Below are 23,509 nucleotides of genomic sequence, written 5' to 3' on the forward strand. Positions count from 1 at the left end.
GGGGGGGGGGGAGGCTAGTAGAAGGATATATCACTAGACGATAATTTCGCAGTGTGTAAAGCGTGAAAATAGTGTTGTGAGAGTCTCTACACCGGCGCTAAAAATGGATTTTTTCCGGAGTGAAAAATATTGAGTGAAACTTAATACGGCCGGGCGCTAATGCGCACGACGCGGCCAAAATTGGACATGAGCCACCCTAACTTCAACTCACTCGCATCTCTCTCTCTCTCTCTCTCTCTCTCTCTCTCTCTCTCTCTCTCTCTCTCTCCCTCACTCTCCCCCCTCGCTCTTTCTCTGCAATCTATTTGTAAGACATTGGTTCCTCCCGCGCGAGCATAGCAAATATCTGCGCGTTTAAAAAAACATTCACTTGATCTGGACGTGGATTTGATAAAGATTACAAATTACTGGAATTTCACACCTATTTGTTACATTTACTCGTCCTTTCGGATTATTGTTTGGCCGTTTGGCCTCGATCGTATCTTAGAAGGCATTCATTTAACACACATTATCATGTACTGTTTAAAGTCACGATTAATCATCGTCATATGTCAAAATCATCGGGAGTAAGTAAGATTATTGCACGCAACGACAAGTTACTTTATCGGAAAACGATAATAAAAATTTCAAAATTAAAGACAATTGTATAAAACTTTGTAACGATAATAAATATAATTTGAATGTACCGTGCAAATGTTAATTATTTTGCGTGCATTGTCAATCAATACGAGGAAACTTTATGGAATTTTGATTTATTAATTGGCCGGATCAACGATATACGGTGAGTGAGACTGAAACGATTCGATAAAAACCGAGGATGCATAAAACATCTCTAAAGATCCTTTTAAATCCAGAGTACAATTAAAAGCATAACAAATCAGACCACGAGTAACTGGGGGAAAGAAAAAAGACAAAAAAAATTGCAAAACCAAATTCAGCCTAGATTTCTCATATGTGTGAATACCGGGATAATACAACGCTGAGTTAAAGAAAAAGAGAAAAGAGGCGGTAAGGCTTAATAGGGATATAACCAGGATGAAAAAGAATGGGAACCGGCTTATGTTGTAGCACGTGCCACTGTATATTAAAACAGACGGGCTCGAGCTTAGGGAGGAGAAAAAAAGTAACGAAACATCTGTTCGATGTACGCACACAGGAGAAAGGGACATTACATTTCGTTCGCTTTGTACGGGCAAATTTCATTACCTCTCGGCTTTCGCCAATCCCACATCAAATACACAACCATCTTCTTCTATTATCCAACATTTGATGCGCTCCTGTGTATGATCGAGCGGCCATTCGTATATTAGAGCATCGATAGCAGATATCAGATGTTGAAAGAGAAAGTCAATATGTACGCAATAGCGGATTTAATAAGTGTCTTTTTTGAAAATAATTAATGATAATATTTAGAGTAGGCAGATTTGGAAGGATAAAAATAAAAAGATATCATACGCCCACGTAATCCATTAAGGTAAGAGGCTCCAGGCTGGAATTTTGCCAAAAGGAATTTAAACGTGATTTAGAAAGGTAATATTTACATTATAAAATGGGTAAAATTGTAAAAATTAATAAACTGGAGATGAGTTGGAAATGAGAATCAATTAGTAATTGTGATTTAATATAGAAAACTTTATAGTTTACAGGATCAATAGGTCGAATTATAGACAAGCCGACTTATTTATCAGATAGATTACCGTATTTCATGACTTTATTTAATAAACAGACAACATTGAAAGAATGGATTTTCTAAAATATAGTACAGATATTATTATGGATATTTTTTAAAAAACGCCATAATTGTTTATTTATAACGCAAGAACGAATCGCATGCGCAAGCTGAGTAAAATAATGTGTTAACGTCTCGCTGTTGTTATAAAAGTGTTTTGTGCCACTTTTAATTTCGCACAATTAAGCATCGATTTAAGAGCGCTACTTCTTTCGAACATAGTCGCAATGAAAATTGGCTCCTTTTTTTTTTTTATAACTCTATGCAATTTCATTTAATTGGCCACAAAGTCATCGGTACGTTATATAGTTGAGCACCCGTAATTCAAGGTTTAATAATGCTAAAATATTGGAGCCAACTCGGTAGCTCGGACACCACTACAACCTCTTCCAATCATCCTGTGACACGGGATAAACACATTGAAATAATTTTAAAAGGATATTATAATATTTCACTTTTTTTCTTTTTTTTTCAAAGCTCTTGTTAATTATTCAGGCCCATTTGCGTGTCATTTACTACTCTTTCATTCAGAAGAACAACTAGCTTCCTTGGTGTGTATTAAGAGCAATTCCTAGAGCCTTAAATGTTTGAAATGTCATTACGATAGAGCGGAGACAACAGTATTATTTAACTATCGGTGACGCATGATGCTAGGATATCATCATTGAGACGTCTTACAAGTGCAATGCGGGTGAAGGGGAATATGCGGAATGTGAAAATAATCATTAATAACCGAGATCGGTTTAAGATTTCATGCCTGGCCTCTGTCGTGAAGTAATTGTAAGGAATTAAGTAAAGAAATTTTAATTACATGCTCATAATGCATTATCTTTTCCAATACTTTACACTTCTTCCCTAATCCTAATCCTGAGTCCTAATGAAACGGAATTAACGAAATTTTTAACTAATATTTGAGATACAGAAGTACGGAGCAAACATTACTTTTTTGTGAATCGCAATTAATATATTCGATTAATTTTGAAAATTATATAATACGTATATCTTTGAATTTGAAGTGAAATTTGTTTGAGTGGTGCTAAATAATTGAAATTTGATAAGTCTATCTTTGTACTAAGTGGATAGAAAAAGTTTTTTTTTTTTTTTTTTTTTTTTTTTTTTTTTTTTTTTAATAGAAAATGATAAGTAATATGTCCCAAGTTAAGAATGTAATATACACGATAAATTGTTCCGAGATCTTGACATTTTATTGTTATCAATCATTCATGGTTATTATTCTTTGATTATTAATCATTTAATCGATGAATTAATTATAAAATTATTAGTATTTCAATGAACGCAAGTCAATACATTTGGTAAATTCAATTTTGTTAAAAATATGTGTATTATGTAAAAATAACAATTACCAATTATCATTAAAATTCTAAAAACATTTCCGCTATTACAACCTGAAATTAAGAGATTTTCGGCACTAAACTGAAAATTCAAGCACGTTAGAAAAAAAATATTATCAAAAATCTCGCGTTGTGTCATTCCTCGGTAAATCTACCGTTTTTTCTTTCACTAATTAACTCGAAACATTGAAAGATCACAAATTCAGGGATTACCATGTGTATTTTTGAGCAGGTGTTGCCACTCCCCGACATTCGGAGAGATAGAGATAGAGGTTTTTTTTTGTATTTGTGTTTGTGTTTGTGTGTTTTTGTGTGTGTGTGTGTGTGTGTGTGTGTGTGTGTGTGTGTGTGAGAGAGAGAGAAATGATAGATACGGTTGAAGCAGGTGACTTTCGAGACGGAATGAATTCGTTAAATACGCTTGGCAGCGCTACAACGTGAATTGTCGTTTCGCAGAATCATGAACATAAGGTGGGATGGGACTTTGGTTGAGAATTATGTTTTGATGATAAATGAGCCGATTGTGGAACGGTATATTTTATTCAAAATTTCATGAAGAATATGTCAAGCCTATTAATAGACGCGCATGAATTCTCTGTCTTTCAATACTTCACCAACTTGTTTATCGTTTACCAATAGTTATAAATTATTTAAATTAAAAGTAAAATATTTTACTTACAATTAATACGCGATTGTATGCGATTTAACGTTTTATTAAAAAATATGAAATACATTGTAACGTTTATGGATAATAAGAATGGAAGCAAAATATGTGAATACGTATAATAGAAAGTTATCCTTTATTTTATTATTATATATAAAGCATAATAGGAGGTTATGTTAATAAACTAATATATTGTACAACAATATCTGTGCAATTTAATTACCATATTTACGTGCGAATACATACACGCGCCTACATTTGCAACATTTGACATCATAAAATATTCTTATCTTATCATTATTTGAGAGTGTATGTATATAGTGGAAGAAAAAAGTGAAGTAGAAAAGTGAGCGAATAGCATACGAATATTACAGTATTTTCGTTGTTCTACACATTTTTTTTTTTTTTTTTAAATATCGAATATATCATTTAAATAATATAAACATTATAACTGCGTCCAGGAAAATTTTGAAGTTTTCGATTTTTAATTTAATTATCATATATCCAAGTCGAATAGGCAAGAAAAGAAAAAAATTTCACTATAAAATTAAAAAAAAAAAGAAAAAAAAATCTATCCTTTAATAGGTTACGACACTTTTTAAAAATATTTACAAAAGGTTACGCGACAGTAATTATAGCGATTTCAAATGAAAACATTGGAAAATTTTATTTGAAATTTAAATGCCTTTCTCACTTATGAATAAGTCATCCGAAAACGTTATGAGGCACTATTATATACATTTGAGTAGACAGTTTATCTATGCAGTATGAGTCTTCAAGTATTTTTGTTACACTTTTTGCTAGGAAATTCTAGATGCACTTAAAATTGCTTATTCTGTCGATGCTCACTCGGAACGTAGTTTTCATAGTAGAATTTCATACATTTGTGGAAAATTTTACGAAATTTTGTCGAGTAAAATCGAGACGTTAAATATTCATATAATCGAAGAGAGAGAGAGAGAGAGAGAGAGAGAGAGAGAGAGAGAGAGAGAGAGAGAGAGAAATAATGACTAGGCGATAAGTATTCTAGTCAATGTATTAGTGAACGTAAAGGCGACAAAATATGTCGAATCAATGACTTATTTATAAATCATTAAATTATCTTTAAAGCATATCGGGGATTAGTTGGGCGAAGAGGTGCGGGGATTCCGTATATGCAAATCGGGATAGAGTAGTACTTGTTCTCGTACTACTATGTGACTGAGGAATCCACCTGGTACATTGTAAGGCTACCAGTGGATAGATGAGATAACAAAAGAGAAAATCAAATGTATATTAGTTTAAGCCCACTAAACTACCTCTATCGCTATTACCTTTCAGCGCTGCAATAGTCTTGCAAAATTATAAAATTTAGTAGCGAGACGTAGAGGTGGCGGCAAGTGTGCTTACATATTAATTCCCAATAAATAATTCGCCAACGTATGTTCTAAGAAAATCATGATAAATCATCACAGGTAATTATTTACATTTTCATATTTATATGTTAATAGAAGACTTTAAAAACTTTTATTTAAAGATTAAACCAAATGATATATCGCTTCATATTTTCCTTAAAAATATTATGTTACGCTTATATCATTTGATCATCATTGGCTTTAATCATTATTATAATTTTATTATCCTATAATTCATACGTCAATTTGTGCAATGCATTTTATTATTTATAATTTTTTGCACGCACTTAAATTAACTTAAATAATACATCGGCATTTCATAATAAATCATTATCTCGTATAGTTACTTAATAATATAAATGTTATGGCATTTATAAGTCTTAAGAAATTTCATAAAATATTATTAATTGAAGGTTTTTTTTTGAATTTTTAATAAAGTATAAATGCACAGGTATACACCTGTTTGTATTTAAGTATTTTTTATAATATTTTATATCATATAAGAAAACGTCTATATTCAATATGATATATTGGTGTGATTGAAAAATTCGTTATAAAAGTTGATAAATAAATAATAATTTTAAATAAGGAGCTCGTGACGGCATTTTAAATAAAGAACTTGCAATACTACCGGCTCGAGTAAGACTCGAGATTTATGAAAGCACATAATTACATTGCAATAATAGTTTCTTTGTGCGATTATATCGACATATTATGTCGATTAAAACATGAGCGTTCGTGAAAATGAATTTAAATATTGGGTAAATTATACAAATAAATAATCATGGAATATAAAAAAAATGTCGATATATAATATAAATACGATATTTTGCAGGTTTCATAAAATCGCAAATTCATAAATTGAGCAAACAATGCGTTATCATAAAACTAAAAGTTTCCAATACGTAGTGACTGTATATTTTTTAATTTCATTTCAATATAAAATATTACAACATTGTTTTTTCTATTAATGCACAAAGAAAGACGTGATTCTCAAGGCAACGTATAAAGTTTTTTAACAATACGTAGTTTTTATTTTTTATAATGATTAAACTTATCAATATGTGCATTAAAAAAATTCCCGAAGCACGAATGTAATGATGTATTGTCGGTGATTTGATTACATTGCAGCGAAAGTATCATCCATATTCCGATAAAATTCGAACGTCGGATGTAACTGTTTTCGCAATGACGAGATATTTATCATCAATGTTTAAAATAATATATAAAATAAAATAAAATTTTTTTTTGTAACTTCACATCCTTGAGCATATATATTATAACTACATAGATAGGAAAGTTAGTTGCAATATACTCGATAATTATTAATTCCAACTTGTGTCAAAATTCATTAGCGGAATAAAAACATTTAATAAAAAGAGTATGCTTCAAGGTTATACTTGTAAGAAAAATTTTCCTTTATGTTTCTGAAATATATATATATATATATATATATATATTAACATAATTGCAGATTCGATTATAATTTATATATGATGCATTTAATTTTAAATATTAACATAAGCATTTTAATTCAATGACATATTCATAATGCAAGTGTACAGAAGAACTTTTGTCTTGCGATATATAAATATGATCGACAATGAGTCAGAAGTTATGAATTTATGTATCGAAGCAATGGGCTATGATACTTTAAGAAGGTGCATCGATTTACATTTACGAAGAAAGCCATACAAATACTAACTCTTCGAATAAGAATGATGAAATAATTGTTAGTCACCGTGCGCAATGTTAGATAATTTACCGAAATTCGAAGAATTTAGAGTGTTATTTTAAAATGATAAATCTCAATGTCTCAATGTAGGGAGAAATTCCTAGTCAACATCGACAAGAGCGTAGATAAAGTTTTCAATTCAGGCACTCGTGGTAATACTCGCATACGTAATATCTCGCATGCTAAATACAATTTGACGCGCATTATTCATGCCAGCGAATACCCGATAAAATCGAAAGGATTAGGATAAACACGTGTTAGGAGTGAGGCTGGCTAAGTTTGAAATTATAGGGCCACTCCGAGTCGATAATGAGAATCATTTATGCGAAGGAGTTAAAATCGCTTGGCTATTACCATTACAGATATTCTCTCTCGGCCGTTGATCTTTGTTAATTACCACGCGATTACACCATATTGTCCTCACACGCACACACGCACGCGCACACACACGCGCGCACACACACACACACACCTCTGGACTTGAGAGTCCATATAGACAAATAAGAGAAAGTGACTGGGATCGCATGTTATTTTGTGCAATTGTTATTTTGCGTTGAGTTAGCCGACCTTCCTTTCATTCGACTCCTCCTTCGAAATCTCTCCGCAAGGATTTTAAAGGTCTTTGTATTTTTAATCTAATTAGAAAGCTCCGATTGGATCGCGGAGGTAATGCTATTCGGCTGAGCTCGTGAATTCGCGGTTTAGATGCTATTGCTACTACGGGAAATTTGCGAAATGCTTGCCAAGTTACGTAAATCAGATACTCATTCTACAATTAGTGTTGCAAGTGAAAATTTAATTTACGAAAGTTCAATTAATTACAATATAAATTAGTAAATTGAAATTATTAATTTGGTATCTTTCATAGAGTACCGATCTACTTTCTTATAAGAACAGCTATTGGAAATGGAGAATTTCGTACTCGAAGCTTCCGAATAATAAAAGAGGTTTTTTTTTTTTTTTTTGTAACCTCTAGCTCTCCTCGTATTACAGTGTCCTATGGTCTATGTATATATTATTTAATACAAATATTGTTTATATATTAATTTGAGATATTATTGACAACAATGAAAAAAAAAATTAGAAGAATTAACGACGATTGAAGATTATTAATCTTTTTTACTAAGAACGAAATATAAAAAAACTAATAATTATTTGATTAGATTTTTACAACTGTATGTTTAATTGTGGGTCTTAGTATTGAATAGTATGCTAACACTTTGTGAATTAACGTTTTTTTGCATAGCACTTTAAGCATAATATCGTTAATATACTTTTATCATTTTTATTTCAGGCGCAATTTCCTTTGTTTTGATAATAATTTATACGCGAATTGTTCTTGTATTGTATACCTATGTGTCCAGTTATGTAAATATATAATTTTTATCTATTGAAAGGTTACAGTTGTGCCTTTGGTAAATTCAGTATATTAAACCTAATAATTTCAAAAACTATGTTATTTAAAAGTATATATATACCGATGCATTAACGTAATAATATGTAATCTATCTAACATTAATTTTTACAAATTGAGGCATAAAATTTGTATTAATTTGAAGTTAAATTGCTTAAATGAGTAATAAATTAAGTTGCATACACTTTATCATCATTACGGAGTTATTTGTTTTAAAGATGTTATTATTTCTTTTCTAATTAATCGATTTGATTCCTTGGAGAAATATTCAAACGAATCTTCCATTAAATAGCAATTTAATTATCAATTTACGGCAATTTATACAAAATACTATATATATATATATATATATATATATATATATATATATATATATTAAAATTTTTATAGTAAGCTGAACATTATCAGTGTACATCGAAATAATATGCATTTAAACTTTAATTTTTTTTTCTCAAAATTAAAATGCCACGAAACGTTATTCTCTCAATAAATTAACAACCTTTTTCTTTTTAATATTTATAAGTCGTTTTAAAAATAGTATTAAAACTATTAATACAAATATTGAAATAATATCATTTTTATGTCACAAAACGCAACGAAAATAAAATCAGTAGCCATGGTTTTATGAACTATTAATAAAATATAGAATTAATGCGTTGTTTTGAAATCCATTCACAATTTTAAGAACATAATGGGAATTAAGAAGAATGTCAGGGTTAAGATGAGGACATAAATCAGTTGATACATCAGTAGTGGAGTAGTAGTACCCTTTTAATTAGATTTTCATGCTTAATCGACTGCATCCATACGAGATAATTAATATTCTCTTAAAAAAAAAAAAAATAAAATCTATTTAAAAATTAAGAAGAGCTTGATTGTATTTTCAAACAGCGTTGCCGAGATTTTTTATTTTTTGTTTTAAAAAGTTTTTAATTAAAAAAAAAAAAGTGATAAGTTTTTATTCTTGACAGATCAGGACTTGTAAATTGCATTGGAAATTAACGAAGGATTAAATGGATCGATAAGATTTTGTATTAGCATTATAATACAAAAGTTATATTTAAACAATAAAACTAACAACGACATCAGCAACAACAATATCAACAACAATAGTAATATTAGTGGCGATGATGATAATATAATAAAAAATACACAAAACTGACAAATGTCACAGATGCTGTCTTGTCTATCCATCGAAGATGGGGATACCAATAGCAAACATGTATAAATTATAACGAGGCTGCAAAAATAAATCGTAAAAGCGCAATCCTTATCGCTAACGATTTTTCGGAAATCGGGTGGGTTTGTTTACTCGCGGTACGACTTGGGAGCAGAAAGAAAAAAAGTGAGGCCGAGGCGGGTGAGGCGAGGCGCGTCCGACAATTTGCTCTGGGTGTATTTTCGCCGCAGCGTCGCTTTTAGAGCCGCGATGACGCAACGTGAGGAAGCCGACGATGAAGAGTCGGACAAGAAGCGCTATGCTCCGGGTAACGGAAAAAATAAGAAATGATCCGTGATTCAGAGGGGCTCTTTTTGCGAGCTGAGTTTGCGTAATAATGATAATAACAATAATCTGGGAATCGAAGTGCATTGAATTGTTTTTTTTGAGTTGGTAAGATGAAATTGCAGGCCCCTCAACTGATAATAACATATTTATTATCTCTGTTTTCTCTCTCTCTCTCTCTCTCTCTTTCTCTCTCTCTCTCTCTCTTCGCGAAAGCTCTTATACGTATATATATTTACATGCCAATTCCCGATGGATTAGTCATTTAAGAAGAATTTTTTTTTTCTTTATAAGAAAACGAAGTAAAATTAATTAATTATTCACGAGTTTGTAAGTCATGAGTTCACTAAGATCGCGAATAAATAATTTTTACCTCGTTCTTCGAGAAAGACAATGTATTATTGTAGAAACAGGAGAAAAGTATAAAATTTACACTCTAAGGTCTTTTGCTCAATAGCGGATTTTATTTAGTCATTAACATAAAAGATTAGAACGAAGTTGTATATTAGTTCGTCTATTGTATACAATATTAAATTACAAAAATAATAATAATAATAATAATAATAATAATAATAATAATAATAATAATAAACAATTGGATAAATTCCTTATAAATTTTATATAAATAAAGTGATATATCTAATAATTATAATAAAATAAAATTGGCCGGAAAACGGGAATTTTATAGAAAATGTATAATTAAGAACAAATGATTTTAGAATTTCACCACTTCACTTTGTTGAATTATATAACTGTTCACCTTAAACACTCAAAACTCGAGAAAATAAGCGATGATTCGTAGAATATGATTCATAGGCGTGAAATAAAACGACTTGTTAAGCGAATAAAGCATTGTCGAAAACTTTTATAAAAATAAATCATATTTAATTACGAGTTTAGTCATAAATAAGTCACACGGATTATCTCAATAAAGGCTTCTTTGAATACTGACTGCAAAATATTTGGTAGAACAAACAAAATTATTTATTGGCATACGCACGCAACCGTATGTGCTAGCTGTATCCGACGAAATATATTATTTGCCGTACGAAGATAATTACATAAAGCGTTCAAAGCCACAAGGAAGTCCTTTAGCCACGTGAAAAGACTAGGCTTCTAGCGGGAATGTAGCGGGAGTATGATTCATTCGTATTTTTAATTATCTCCTATATTTTAAATTCACTTCGCCTAAGAATAAAACGTTATTTTCAAAGGAATGAATTTGAAATTGGATTTCACGTGAGTGCGAATGACACGCATATCGTCCAATGAAAAAAAAATATTATAAAATGAGACTGAATAATGAAGACAAGAGGAAGGCAAAGTAAAAATACCCTATTCTCATCTTTAAAACTCTGTATATTAATTTTTATTTTGACGATGTTATGTAAAGGACGAGTAACGGCTTTATAAGACAAATCTGTCGCTCGAAACTAAGATAAAAATAAAAGTACATTGTCTTGGTCTTATAAAGCCATACGTACGCGTTTCGTGGTCTTTCAATTTCATTGACAATGCGTTTCAAGATTTTTGAAATTTGAATTGATTTTGTGGAGCTAATGACTGCTACACAAATAGTCAACTTATAATCATTAACCAATAATATTTTTATTTCTTTCTTTTTAACTACAAACATAAATAATAATAAAGTTATACATGTTGGTTATTCGTAATTTCTGGCTAATCGGTAATGATTAAATGTAAACGTTAATAAGCAAATTTGTATCGTCACGTAAATCAAGACGACTAGACTTTTTCTTTCTTTTTTTTTTTTAAGAGGTAAATGTGACACATGCGTTTTTTCTCCTTCAATTTATACATTACAAATAGCTAGGTAAAAGGTAGTTTATTTCGCAATTATGCCTTTTCTTTGTTATCAATGCATCATTGTAATATGCTCGCGTTTAATGTCTAGTTAAACTAAGATCTCATAAAGACTTATGTATTTCATTTATGCACTCGAAAAACATATTCAATTGGAATATTTAATCATTTTTCTATGGATAATTTGGACATATTGATTTTCTTGTTATGGAAATATAAAATAATTATCGTTTATTAATTTTAGTTCAAATTCAAGTTTAATGTATTTGATGTTTGTATCGTTAAGAGTATCAATAATAAAGTTTCATTGTATCCTGAATAATTTATTATTAAGAAACATAAAATCATTAACTACGTATATACTGTATTAATGCACAGATTGTTTTTATTCACAACATAACACATACGGTTTTAAGATTCGAATAAACTTCTTTTATTTTGTACAAAAATACAAGATTTTTTTATTAATTTAAGAAAGCTAAGATTGAAGAAATTATATAAATTATCAAGTATATGAAACTCTTTTTTAACCTATGGAATTATTTGCATTAATACCATCGTTAAAGTCGCATTTGAAGTAAATCAATACGCCACATTTATTTATAATAAAATTTTATTTAACACTATGGGATATCTTACAACGCATTAAACAGTATATTATATCAAATGATATGCAATACAATTTTGAGTTATGATACCGAGAGATGTAAATAAAAAAAGAACAAAACAAAAAAAACGAAATTAACGAGTAATTAACATATTTTCGTTTTATTTTGACACTTCCATTAGGCTACACGGAGTTCTACATCGACAAAGACATTTTCTAACTTGTTCAAAGTGATAAATCGGTCTTCAACGAAAATTAGTCGTTTTACCCACATAATTTCAATGTGTCATAAGTGCTTGAAAACAAAAAAATCTTTTTTTAATTAGTATTTTTCAAAGTTGTCTAAATAAAGAGAGTGAAAGTGATATATATATATATATATATATATACATAAAGAAAGAATGCAAATTTTCTATGAAAATATAAACTGAAATTATATTTGAACTTTCCGTCGAAGTAGCGGTGGTAGTCAAAGATATTATTGAATTGAAGCTGTCGGGCATGTCCTTCAACATGTCAGAATGCATGCTCCCAACATTTCCAAAATACATATTTGATACGCGCAACCTGTTCTGCGAGCTCAAGCGATAAATGCATCTCTCGACCATCGTTCTACGCAAGTGCAAGAGAAGCCTCGTGCACTTCAGCAATTAATCTCGTCCTCGAAAAGCGCTAGCGTTGCGGTAGCAAGCGGCTATTTGTCATTGAAATCAATCGTAAACGAGTAAAACAATCGAACTGAGTCTGACTCAGTGCTGAATCATGCGGGTGATGATCGCTCATACAACGCTTTGTCGAATACTTTTTATTCGGCGGTCGACGACGTCGGCCAGAGCTACGAAAATCATGAATGCCAGTAAGGTCAAAGGGATGCATCATCGTTATAACGATCGAGGCCCGCGTAATAAATGCGCGCCTCGACTCCCGAGTCGACGCCCGAGTAGTAAATACACACACGAAATATGTGGAGAATGCACAACGCCACTGAGATGGACTTTGTAAGTCGTTATCGAGATGTGGACTGCGAAAGGCCGAGAGCCGCGTGAAAATAATCATAAGTGGTGGTAAATTTCATTAATGAATCTCGCGACTCGCGCAACTCTCACGATCTCTGCCTTACCGATGATCAGTCGATTATTCCGTTATGCGTCAATAATATTTCCGTTTGATTTTCACTGATATTCGCTATACACTTGGCTGTGCATCCGATTCCATAGGCCATATGTACGCCGTTACCGGCATTCGACACATATGCGCCCGCCCGCAGAATGGGAAAGTTCTGGACGTATTTTTAGCCTTAAGTGAGGCCGTATTTGCTCGTAGTAAAGAGCATAGGTTGGGAACAGATGGTGGGAGAGCCGAAGTTGAGTACTCGGTCGACGGTCGACCCTACACGTGTTACCTTATCACTTTGCATCAACGGACTCTGGGTGCGAGCGCGCAGCCCTTACTGACAACACGGCTCCTTCGAGCTTTCGTCCTATTCGCTTTAAATTCCTATTAATATAGGCGGTGAATATTTGAAAATTCTCCCGATTAAGTTTCTAAAACACATAAGTTTGAAATTGAAAAATAATTATCTACGAATGATGTTAAAAAGAAAAAGAAGAAGAAAAAAATGGTCATTGTATTGTATGATAAATGTCTTTTATATCGGACCGAAAGTAAAAATAGATTAACCTATACCTCGTCCAAATGAGAATACATTTTGGTAATATTGAGTATCGCAAGTTAGATTCAACGTGTGTAATTTGATATCGGTGTGAGCTCATTTCATTGTAATATTCTCTCTACATACTATATTATAACGCTATAAGACGTATTAACTAAACAAGAATAAAACTGTTATCATCATTGTGACATTAATTCTTACGAAATTTTTATATTATATTATTTTTATCAATATTTACTGCAAGTACATAACAAGATAATTTAATTAGCATTTTAAATATGAATTATGTATTCGTAAGTCCTAAGGTTGGCTATTCATTACCTCTTCGAATGGCATATAATTATTATAATTGTGATGCTTTCATTTTTATATTATTTCTTCATGCGCCGACAAGTGTCATAAAATTTAAACAGAGTAATTGCACAAAAATGAAAATAAATCTTTTGGACTAACAAATTCTTATGAATTCTCATTATAATGAAATTTAATTTATTTAATAATACGATATAAGTAATATATTAAATATAATAATTTTCCCATTTTTATTTCTTCAGTACTGTATTTCTTGGTTAATCGTTACGGTTCGCTGTTCGCTTTACAAAAACACTCTCGGAGCAAAGTATATTTGACTTTGTAACAATCGTCAAATTTTATGTGTTAATGTACAAAGCATTTTTTTCTCACTAAATATATATTTACCCAATACAAACTAAGATACGAAAATTGTTAAGTGTTGACCGAATCTCTATCTATCTACGTATTGGTTGAAAATAAGAATATTAGTTCATGGTAAACAGATTTTTAATAGTTATTTTCTTCGGTTTAACGAAGGGAGGGGGGAGGGGCAGGGGGGGGGGAGTAAAAAAAGTAAAAAAAAAAAAAATAAGAAGAAAAAAGAGAGGAAAATAATTAAATAATAAATCTTTCGTCACATAAAGAAAATGACTCATTGTCGTTCTTCATACTATTGAAAAAGAATTTTTTTTTTTATTATTTTTTTTATTTATTTATTTATTTATTTATTTAATTACTGCATACAACTATTTTCTCTCCCATATTCACTACAAATGACCGGACAAATGTATGACACGCGGAGATAATTGTAAATTATAAATTATGATATATATTACAATTACACGAAGTAGTAAATCGCAATAATGAATATTTTTATAGATATACATTATCTTCATAAAGGAGTTTTTTTTTATTTATTTATAAAAATGTATACCTATAATTTGTACCAAGTATCAAGTAACCTATAACATTTATATAAAATATTTTAATTGGCGATGAAGTCTGCAATAATTGATTTAAATTTCGTGATGTATTATATTATCATTGTAACATATGCACGAGTAAAAATTTTTACGCTGCAAAAGCATAAATAATATATAATTGCATTAATTTGAATACCAGAAGTAATAATTGCTAAGCATCAAGTGGTTTCTAAATTTCAAATATCAATCATTTTTCTGACCTAAATTCTCCTTACACTCCTAAATTCTTTTAATAAATTTCTAATTAATAAAATCGCCATCTTATGATTAATGAAAGACATTGCTGAAATTGTAATATTAGAATTGCAATTTTAAGTTTTCTTTTTCCATTGTTTTTCCATGTTTCTTACATACGAAGAAGAGAGGAGGGGGACAAAATTATGATTGTATAATTTTCTTGCATCTACGAATTCGAACTAGGACTCATATTTTAATAAATTACGCGGATCTGTTTCTCTACTCTTACGCAAATCCCAAAAATACGAATTTCACTCGACTTGTTACAATAACATTTAACTCCCCGTCTTGACGGACACGGAGAACCGTGTCTGATAAACCAAGATGGCTCATCTCAACAGGCCACGCGCACTTCCATCAATTATTCACGAAACGAAACGTGCATCGAATGGTTGAGAGGAGGTGCTCGCCGTTATGCTATTAATGGTCGCAGAAGGAGCGCGACGAAGGAAAACTCGCTAAGACAAAAAGCTAAGGACACGTCGCTTATAAGCTGCGGTGCATACGCGGGACTATCGCGACTTACAAAGTCAAAGCAACGAGTGGGTCACCCGAATCCAATCTAAGATTTGGCTCGTCGCCTCGAGACCTCGCAAAGGTTAACGATCCTCCTCGCCCAGTCAAAAATTGGATGATCTAACCGCGCGACGCAACGCCCCGATACTTAAATGCGTTCCCAACGGCGATCACCTTGACTCGGTTTGTTCAAGTCCCCAGATCGAGATAAGCTCGAATTGGTTAACCTTTATTAATGCTTCGTCGTGGACCTTTGGCTTTCGGCTATCGTCTGTTAATAATAATGAAATCTCTTCTGGGTGCGCTGCGTTTACGCCACATCGTAATCCTACTTAAGGCACATAGAATTCTGCTAAGGGTTTGGCGAAAGAGGGATGGACGGAGGGGGGTAGGGGGTAACGGGTAGGGGGTATGGGGAGGGGAGGTCGAGAGTGTTTGGCTTGAGCAGAGAAATACGTAAATAAATCATTTTTAATGAAAAATGATATTCCGCAGTGTTGTTTACGAGGATATTGTTATGACCTCTCGCGTAAATACGTCTAAGGTCACAGCGTACGTGCAGTTTTGCATTGAACTGGAATCCAACTGTAAATTCTATTGTCTCATTCTCGAGGATGCTCGTAGTAAAAACTTGTAAAATTAGCATTGGTAAAATTGGAAAACGTAGATTCACTATTATTTTTAGAGATTAATTGCTTTGGGCTCGGATTTCTCAATATTTCAAGTGTAACGGTAGCGACGATTAATCGAACTTGATCAGATAGTGAGCGATTGCCATTGGGTGAAAATATTGAACAATGATAAAGCGCGACGATGAGCTGTATTATAAAAGTTGAGAAATTTTATTAGTTATATAATCTGATATGAAAATATCTCAGCGATACGAGCGATTAATTAACGATTAACGCGTAGAGTATATCGAGGCTTTTCGTTGCTTCGGAGAATGTTTAAGTTGGGTAGAGAAAACTTTCTTACGAACGAATCATCGATACATGTAAATTTAAATATATTCAAGCAAAAAGCAACGGAAATCTAATATTTCTATCATTAGATATTTGGAGAAAAATAAAAGCAACGATACAAATACCTTGTCATCTCTCAAGGACAGACAAAAAAAAAAAAAAAACGAAAAAAACGAAAAAAACAAATGTCATATTTTAAAAAGAGTTCCTTTTCAAAAGTAAATTTATCGGTATTAAATTTAAGCACATTTTATGTAACCACAACTAAACATTCTCGAATGTGAAAACCAGACGAGTTTTCGTACAAAATGTAGCGAGCTTAGTTTGGCAAGGTCAATTTGGAGGACACAACCAAAAATTTATACAGCCGGTATGTGAAAAAAATTTACAGCCTTCAACAGTCTTCAACCGCGTGCGTCGAGAAATTAAGGAGAAAAAAAATGCACGGGTCCATCGGATTTGGATATCGAGAAGAATTTATTTATTTACACGCGTGAAATTAGGAGAGAGAAAGAATAAGAACGCACCGCAGAGGAAATGGAATAGATTTTTATTTCCTCGGCTCCAGGAAGGAGCCCCCCCCCTCCCGCAGCCCCCACCCCCCGACCCTCCGCCCCACCCAACCCGATCGCGCTAATATCGATGATACTCGTGCGGAAAGTTTTGTACTGTCGCGCCAACGAGTGACCGCTACGTCAGCATCATCGGTTCATATGAGTTTATTTTCGAGGTGCGACCCATATTCTTTCTCATGCTCAGTCCCAAAGTTTCCCTCCAGCTTCCAAGCCAGGATGATGTCCGTTTGCGGACTCCATATCGCGATGCAATATCGCAAATGGTGAGTAACGCACCGACGCACGCTCACTCTCCCTCCCTCCCTCCTACCCGCAATCATCGTCTCTCTCACTCTCTCTCTCTCTCTCTCTCTCTCTCTCTCCAGGCAATACTTTTGATAAGCAATTAAAGCCCAATTGTCAATTTACGTCATCGGTACGCCGGGTCTTTTTCCCAGCATGACCGACATTTTTTTAGCGACCGCTGGGCGTTGCATTTAATTTTCATCGTTTTAAAGAGTGACACGAGATGATCGTACTTGGTATTGGAAAAATGTTTGTTTATTCCCTTGAAAAATAATAGAACTGTACGATAATGAATTTCAACATTGTGAGCTGCTGGTGTTCAACAATTAAAAACAAAACAAACAAAATGCACTCGCTTAATTTATACTATTTTTTTCTTTATCAAAGCTTATTATTCATTCAGCTGGCTATGTAATAAAAAAAATGAAGATTGAATTTTTCAGTGACCTTGGTGTGAAAAAGGTTGTTCTTAATTTTTAGATAATTCAATCTTGGGCATACAAATTAATTGTTCGGTTATAAATAGTTGGCATTACTATTGCATGGTAATAGATTTTAAAATAGTTCATGAAGAATCTGATGAAAATACATTGTTTCTTCAAGAGTTTGGTAAAGATGAGGGCAGGATTATTTGATAAACACTTCCAATAAGATAGCATTTTGTTGGATTTATTCTTGGCATTATAGCGTTACAATTTCAATACTATTTGTTGGAAAATTTATTTATAAATATTATTCAAGTTAATTAATAAAAATAGGACTTTCTTTTTAATAAATATCACAATTGTATATATTTAAAATCAATTCAGCCTCCCTCTCCCCGCCCCTCCAACCCATTAGCCTTAACCTATCACTGGATTAAAAATCCTTACATATGTATTGGAGTGAATGGTTTAGAAGTATTTTTCATTTTAAGCAATCAAACGATCATTTTATCGATGAATCAGAGTTAAAGTATACAAATGCTATAAATATTCGACTATGAGCCAGATAACTGTACTGCAAGGAATTTCATGTATTTGCAATGGAACAATAATTAAATGAGTCATAGTGTCGATAGACATCAACAATATCAAAATCTAGTTATCTAGTTATCAATAATTATTGTAAAACTATAATGAAGATAATTAGAAAATTTATCATCCATCAAAGCAGTCGTATAGAAATAAAGTATGAAACTTAAAAGTAGATTGAGTAATGATTAAATTGTTATTCTTGTTATGTTATTCTCCCAATACTTGAAACTGATTTGACTTTGAAATTGACATAATTTGGATAATTTCATTAATCAGTTGTTAGTTAGTCATGTAGGTAAAATGTTTTCAATTGACAAAGAAAAAGAGTGAAAGTCTGACCAATATATAGCCACATAGTTTGATATGAGTCATTGCTCAATTATTTTAGTCATAAAATCCGAAAATACAATTTGAAGGGTCGCTACGGGTGCCCAGGAGAGCCTTGAATTACTGCCAACAATTGGGAGGACGTCAAGCCGCATATTTGCATACACCAAGTGATAAGATTTTACAAAATAAGACAAAACCTTCCTAGTTCTCTATTTCTATTTCTCTTTCTGTAACACATGAATAACATAAAAGAATTTGATATAATAGTCAATTATTATAAAAGCACTGTATAAATTATTCGAGACTAACAATAAAGAACAAGTTTAAATGAAATTTTATCTCTTTGTTTGTCTACGGCAAATACAAAGAACATTTTTTTCTCGCATTAAAATAAAATATTACTTATCAGAATTGAATAAGCACAATTTTACTTTATCTAACAAAAACATTATCTACTGGTATCATAATGTATTAAAAAGCAGAATTTAGCCTATTAACAAATTTTAGTTTCTTTTCATTTCAAATTTAAATATAACAAAAAAAAAGAAACAAAAAAAATTCTAATATTCTAATAGTCACAAGTGACTCTTGAAGACAAGATTGTTTCTTATCTATTACATATATTAATAATGAATTTCAACTTTTGTATTCATATCTCTCAAACTAAATTCAATTTTAAAATGTAACTTAAAATAATTATACAACCGTTTCTCGTATATAGAGTTTACCAAACACTATTTTACAATATAACATAAATGTATATAAAGATCATGTTTTTAAAACGGGCCAATGATATCATTCGATAAAACTCTTTAACATCAGAAAAAGTTATACTGTTTTTCTTTTAAGTTAAACTGAAAAGCCATTATCTATTTACGGATCAATTTAATCTTACAAATTTGCGATAGAATATTTAACTTTGTTTTATAAAAGCAGAATTAAATTAGACATTAAAGCATTTTAAACATGGACTCTGTCAGTAGGTACGCACTCTTATAAGAAGTTAAAAAAAAAACTGGCTTAATTCTTAGTTGAAAGACAAACAATGAAACTCGTTATTTATTTATGTTTTTATATCTTATGGTGAAATTTTCTGCGAGCGAATAGCGTACGACTATTCAATGTAAATCAATAAAGAAAACCATCAAGAATTTTATAAGGCAGCTCGAGAAAAGTAATGAAAAATAATTCTTGGATGTTTGTATTACAAAGAAGCATGGAATATTAGTTATATCCTATGATTTTATACCAATGTATCATACAAAAGCTAATGTCGATACAATGTCACGCTACTAATAAACGGTTTGTGTCCATCTTGTATCTTGGAGCGATAGTCGGAAGTGAATTCTATAAACTACTATTTCATATACTACACAATGAGTAAATTTTGTTCACTAAGTAAACTTGATATCAACACTTGACAAGCGAATCGATAAGCATCGAGGCTGTAAATAATTCCTGCACTAGAAAATTAAAAATCAATATAAGTTAAGGACAATGGCAAGCCTTTCATCCTCAAAATAAGAAATATTAGCAATAACAGCTTGGATGGACCCTAACTGAATATTAAAACACATACACTGTACGTAGAACAGTTGTAAACACACGTTATGTTCTTCATTTCGCTCGCATTATAATGTTTCGTATCACTCACTTTTTTCTGCTGTTTCTCCCAGGCGGGGTCGAGGAGTCCCTCGCGCTCCCATTCCTCCTCAGGCTCCATGTAGCCGTCGCCGTAAGCCTCCGAGTCGTTCATCCTGCTGTATTTATCGTTTCACTCTCTTTCTCAATGTGCGCGCTCTAACGTTCCTCTATTTTTCCTCTCCTTTATTTTCTTTCCTCTCCTCCTCCTCCTCCTCCTTTTCCTCTTCTTTTTCACCCGGCTGTGCGCGTAGACTCGTTTTCGCTCGCTCGTTCGTTCCTTCAAATTGGAGAATAGAACACTTTTATCACATTGTTCGCGCGAGCACAATTTCTCTTTAAAAAAATTTCTCCCTATATCCTTTCTCTCTCTCTTCTTCAGCCCTGGCGTATATAACGCGACGCGCTCCGCGACTAAGCCGATGTTATTTATACGCGTATGCTCTCGCTTAATACTCCCTTTCACTAGTCACCGCGACCAAATGACCTAACCTTTCTTTCCTTTTTCTCTCTCCTACTCGCTCCTTATCGTTTTTCGCTTTAACGTTAAGGAGCGCCGAGCGAGAGCCGTTTAAAGCCGCGCCGCCTTGGATCGCGAGCTATACTATTTTTGCTCGTATTCTCTGGATTTCTTTACTCTATTACGCTTTTCACACTGTACACGAGAGTCTATGACGCGCAGTACAGAACGGCTCGGAGAACGACGACGTGTGGTAGGAAAAGGAGGAAGAGACAAGCGGCGTTAAACCGGAGCGCACGAGCGAGACAGACTATATACACGCCTGCGAGAGTCCGGTGCAGAAGGGCGGAATCCGACGAAGTCTGGAGACAAGGAAGATTCGAAGCAGTAAGAGAGAGAGAGAGAGAGAGAGAGAGAGAGAGAGAGAGATAGTAGTGAGGAAACGAATGAGAGTGAGTGAGTTAGTGAGTTAGTTAGTAAGAGAGAATGAGACTACGTATATGAGAGAGTGAGTGAGCGACCGAATAAGAGAGAGAGAGAGAGAGAGAGAGAGAGAGAGAGAGAGAGAGGACAACAACGCACCGAGAGTTTAGTATAGCGTTTGTATTCGCTTGCTCGGATGTGCGCATACGTATGGAAAAAAAAGTGTTTCGACGATCCTCTCGCACTCCTATACGTCCCTTTCTTCTTCTTCTTTTCTCTCGGCACACCGTTAACAACAAAAATTTAAACTACGACTCGCTTGCCGACCCCCTGACCGCCGTCTCTAATCTGCCTGCCACGAGTCTGACACACGATTCGCCGGTGTGTGCGGCGCGGACGCGCGCCGAGGCCCCCGACGTCTCTCCGGGCTCCCCTTCCCCGGCCCCTCCTTTCGCCCTTCTTCCACGCTCCCTCTCCACGACGCCTTTCTTACCCCACCAGCCCCTCTTGACGACCGGTCGACGACGACGACGACGACGACGACGACGGCGACGAGGACGACGACGACGGCGACGAGGACGACGATGACGACGACGCCACTCCTACACCTGGCTCTCCGCAATCTTGATGAGTGCGAGGAAGAAGACCAGAATCGGCAGTCCCCACCATTCGTTCTCTCGCCCCCTCTTTGTCACTCTCATTAATTCTCATTCGGGGATATCGTTTGAGAATGTTCGGGCATCCAGCCATGAGCAAATACGCCAAAAGCCTCGGTGTGGGGGACGCTCAAAACACTTCCTCGGAGTTGCTGTTACGGCTTTCTGCTCGTTGGGGATTTTTTGGGATGTTGAGTAATTGCTCCAAATGGAATCAGACTTACGTTTCCAGTTGACAACTAAGTGCCCCTTGGAGAAACGCAAAGGTATAAATATAAGCGAATGATTCCTGTTGTCGCTACTACTTCCCCGATGTGCTGTCATCAACGAGTTATTTAAAATACTTGGTACAGGGAATTGATGTTACGCTGTTTTTATGGAAAATAAGATTCTATAAGAAAATAAATTATAGGCTATTATAACGTTTAAGCTTAATACACTATTGCGCAAGCATCGATGCGTATTAAAGTTTTATTTTATTTTATAAAAAAAAAAAAAAAAAAAAAAAAAAAAAAAAATCCTTACACGAAATATCAATAATTAATGAAAGAATTTCCTTTTAATGCACATTTCCTTGTACGTTTTTTTTTATGCTATCACTTTGTCTGCGAACATACCGCGTCGCTTTTTTAATAATAGATTTGCTTACAATTACAACTACCAACTACCAGTGATACGTGTTAATCAAATGTACTAATTGTTAATGTTCTTTGACAATATCACTTGTGTATTGAAAAGAAAAATTTTGTCTTTAAAAATGAATTTTGTAGCGAGAGTAAAGTGCGAATATATAATATAGTCTAATAACCGATGATTAATTAATAAATTTTTAATGTATTTGATATTAGGCTGATCGAAGTCGGTGTTAATGCAGATGTATAGAAACGAAACATAATCATCGAGACGGACTTTGGTCAATAATTTCATGATTGCAATCGATTAGATAACAAACCCTCGTTATTTTTATAATAGTACCTAATGATAGTTTAGTTTATTAAGTCTCGCGAGTATGAATATTTATATATAAAATATATCAAAAAGTATTTATCTATCTGAATAATGATCTCAGATTTGCATCAAATATTATAATCAACATAACATTACATTATCGATTAACGATCGAGCCTTCAATACTAAACGAAAACCACCAAAGCAAAACAAAAAAATAATAACGAAAAATAAAATTATAAAATTATTTTAATTTTAGAAAAGTTAATACAATCTTTAATATAAAAC

At 32.9% G+C, this 23,509-nt stretch overlaps 1 protein-coding gene across 3 annotated transcripts in view; it reads right to left on the reverse strand.

Annotated features, from left to right (window-relative positions):
- Positions 1-22,179, reverse strand: part of Actn (alpha actinin) — a 36,125-nt gene extending 13,946 nt beyond the window's left edge. Inside the window, exons 1-2 of one of the 3 annotated variants that reach the window (XM_011506672.1) lie at positions 22,111-22,179; positions 20,748-21,014 (exon numbers count right to left, since the gene is read on the reverse strand). In XM_011506672.1, the coding sequence (XP_011504974.1) occupies positions 20,748-20,849 (102 nt within the window). In that variant the 5' untranslated portion in view covers positions 20,850-21,014; positions 22,111-22,179. Of the gene's footprint in view, positions 1-20,747; positions 21,015-21,776; positions 22,062-22,110 lie in introns of those variants that run through there. The other 2 variants (XM_011506671.1, XM_011506670.1) reach the window with 2 other exon arrangements.
- Positions 22,180-23,509: the final 1,330 nt, after the last annotated feature.

The sequence above is a fragment of the Ceratosolen solmsi genome, unplaced genomic scaffold (assembly GCF_000503995.2).
Source record: "Ceratosolen solmsi marchali unplaced genomic scaffold, CerSol_1.0 scaffold6, whole genome shotgun sequence".
Lineage (NCBI taxonomy): Eukaryota > Metazoa > Arthropoda > Insecta > Hymenoptera > Agaonidae > Ceratosolen > Ceratosolen solmsi.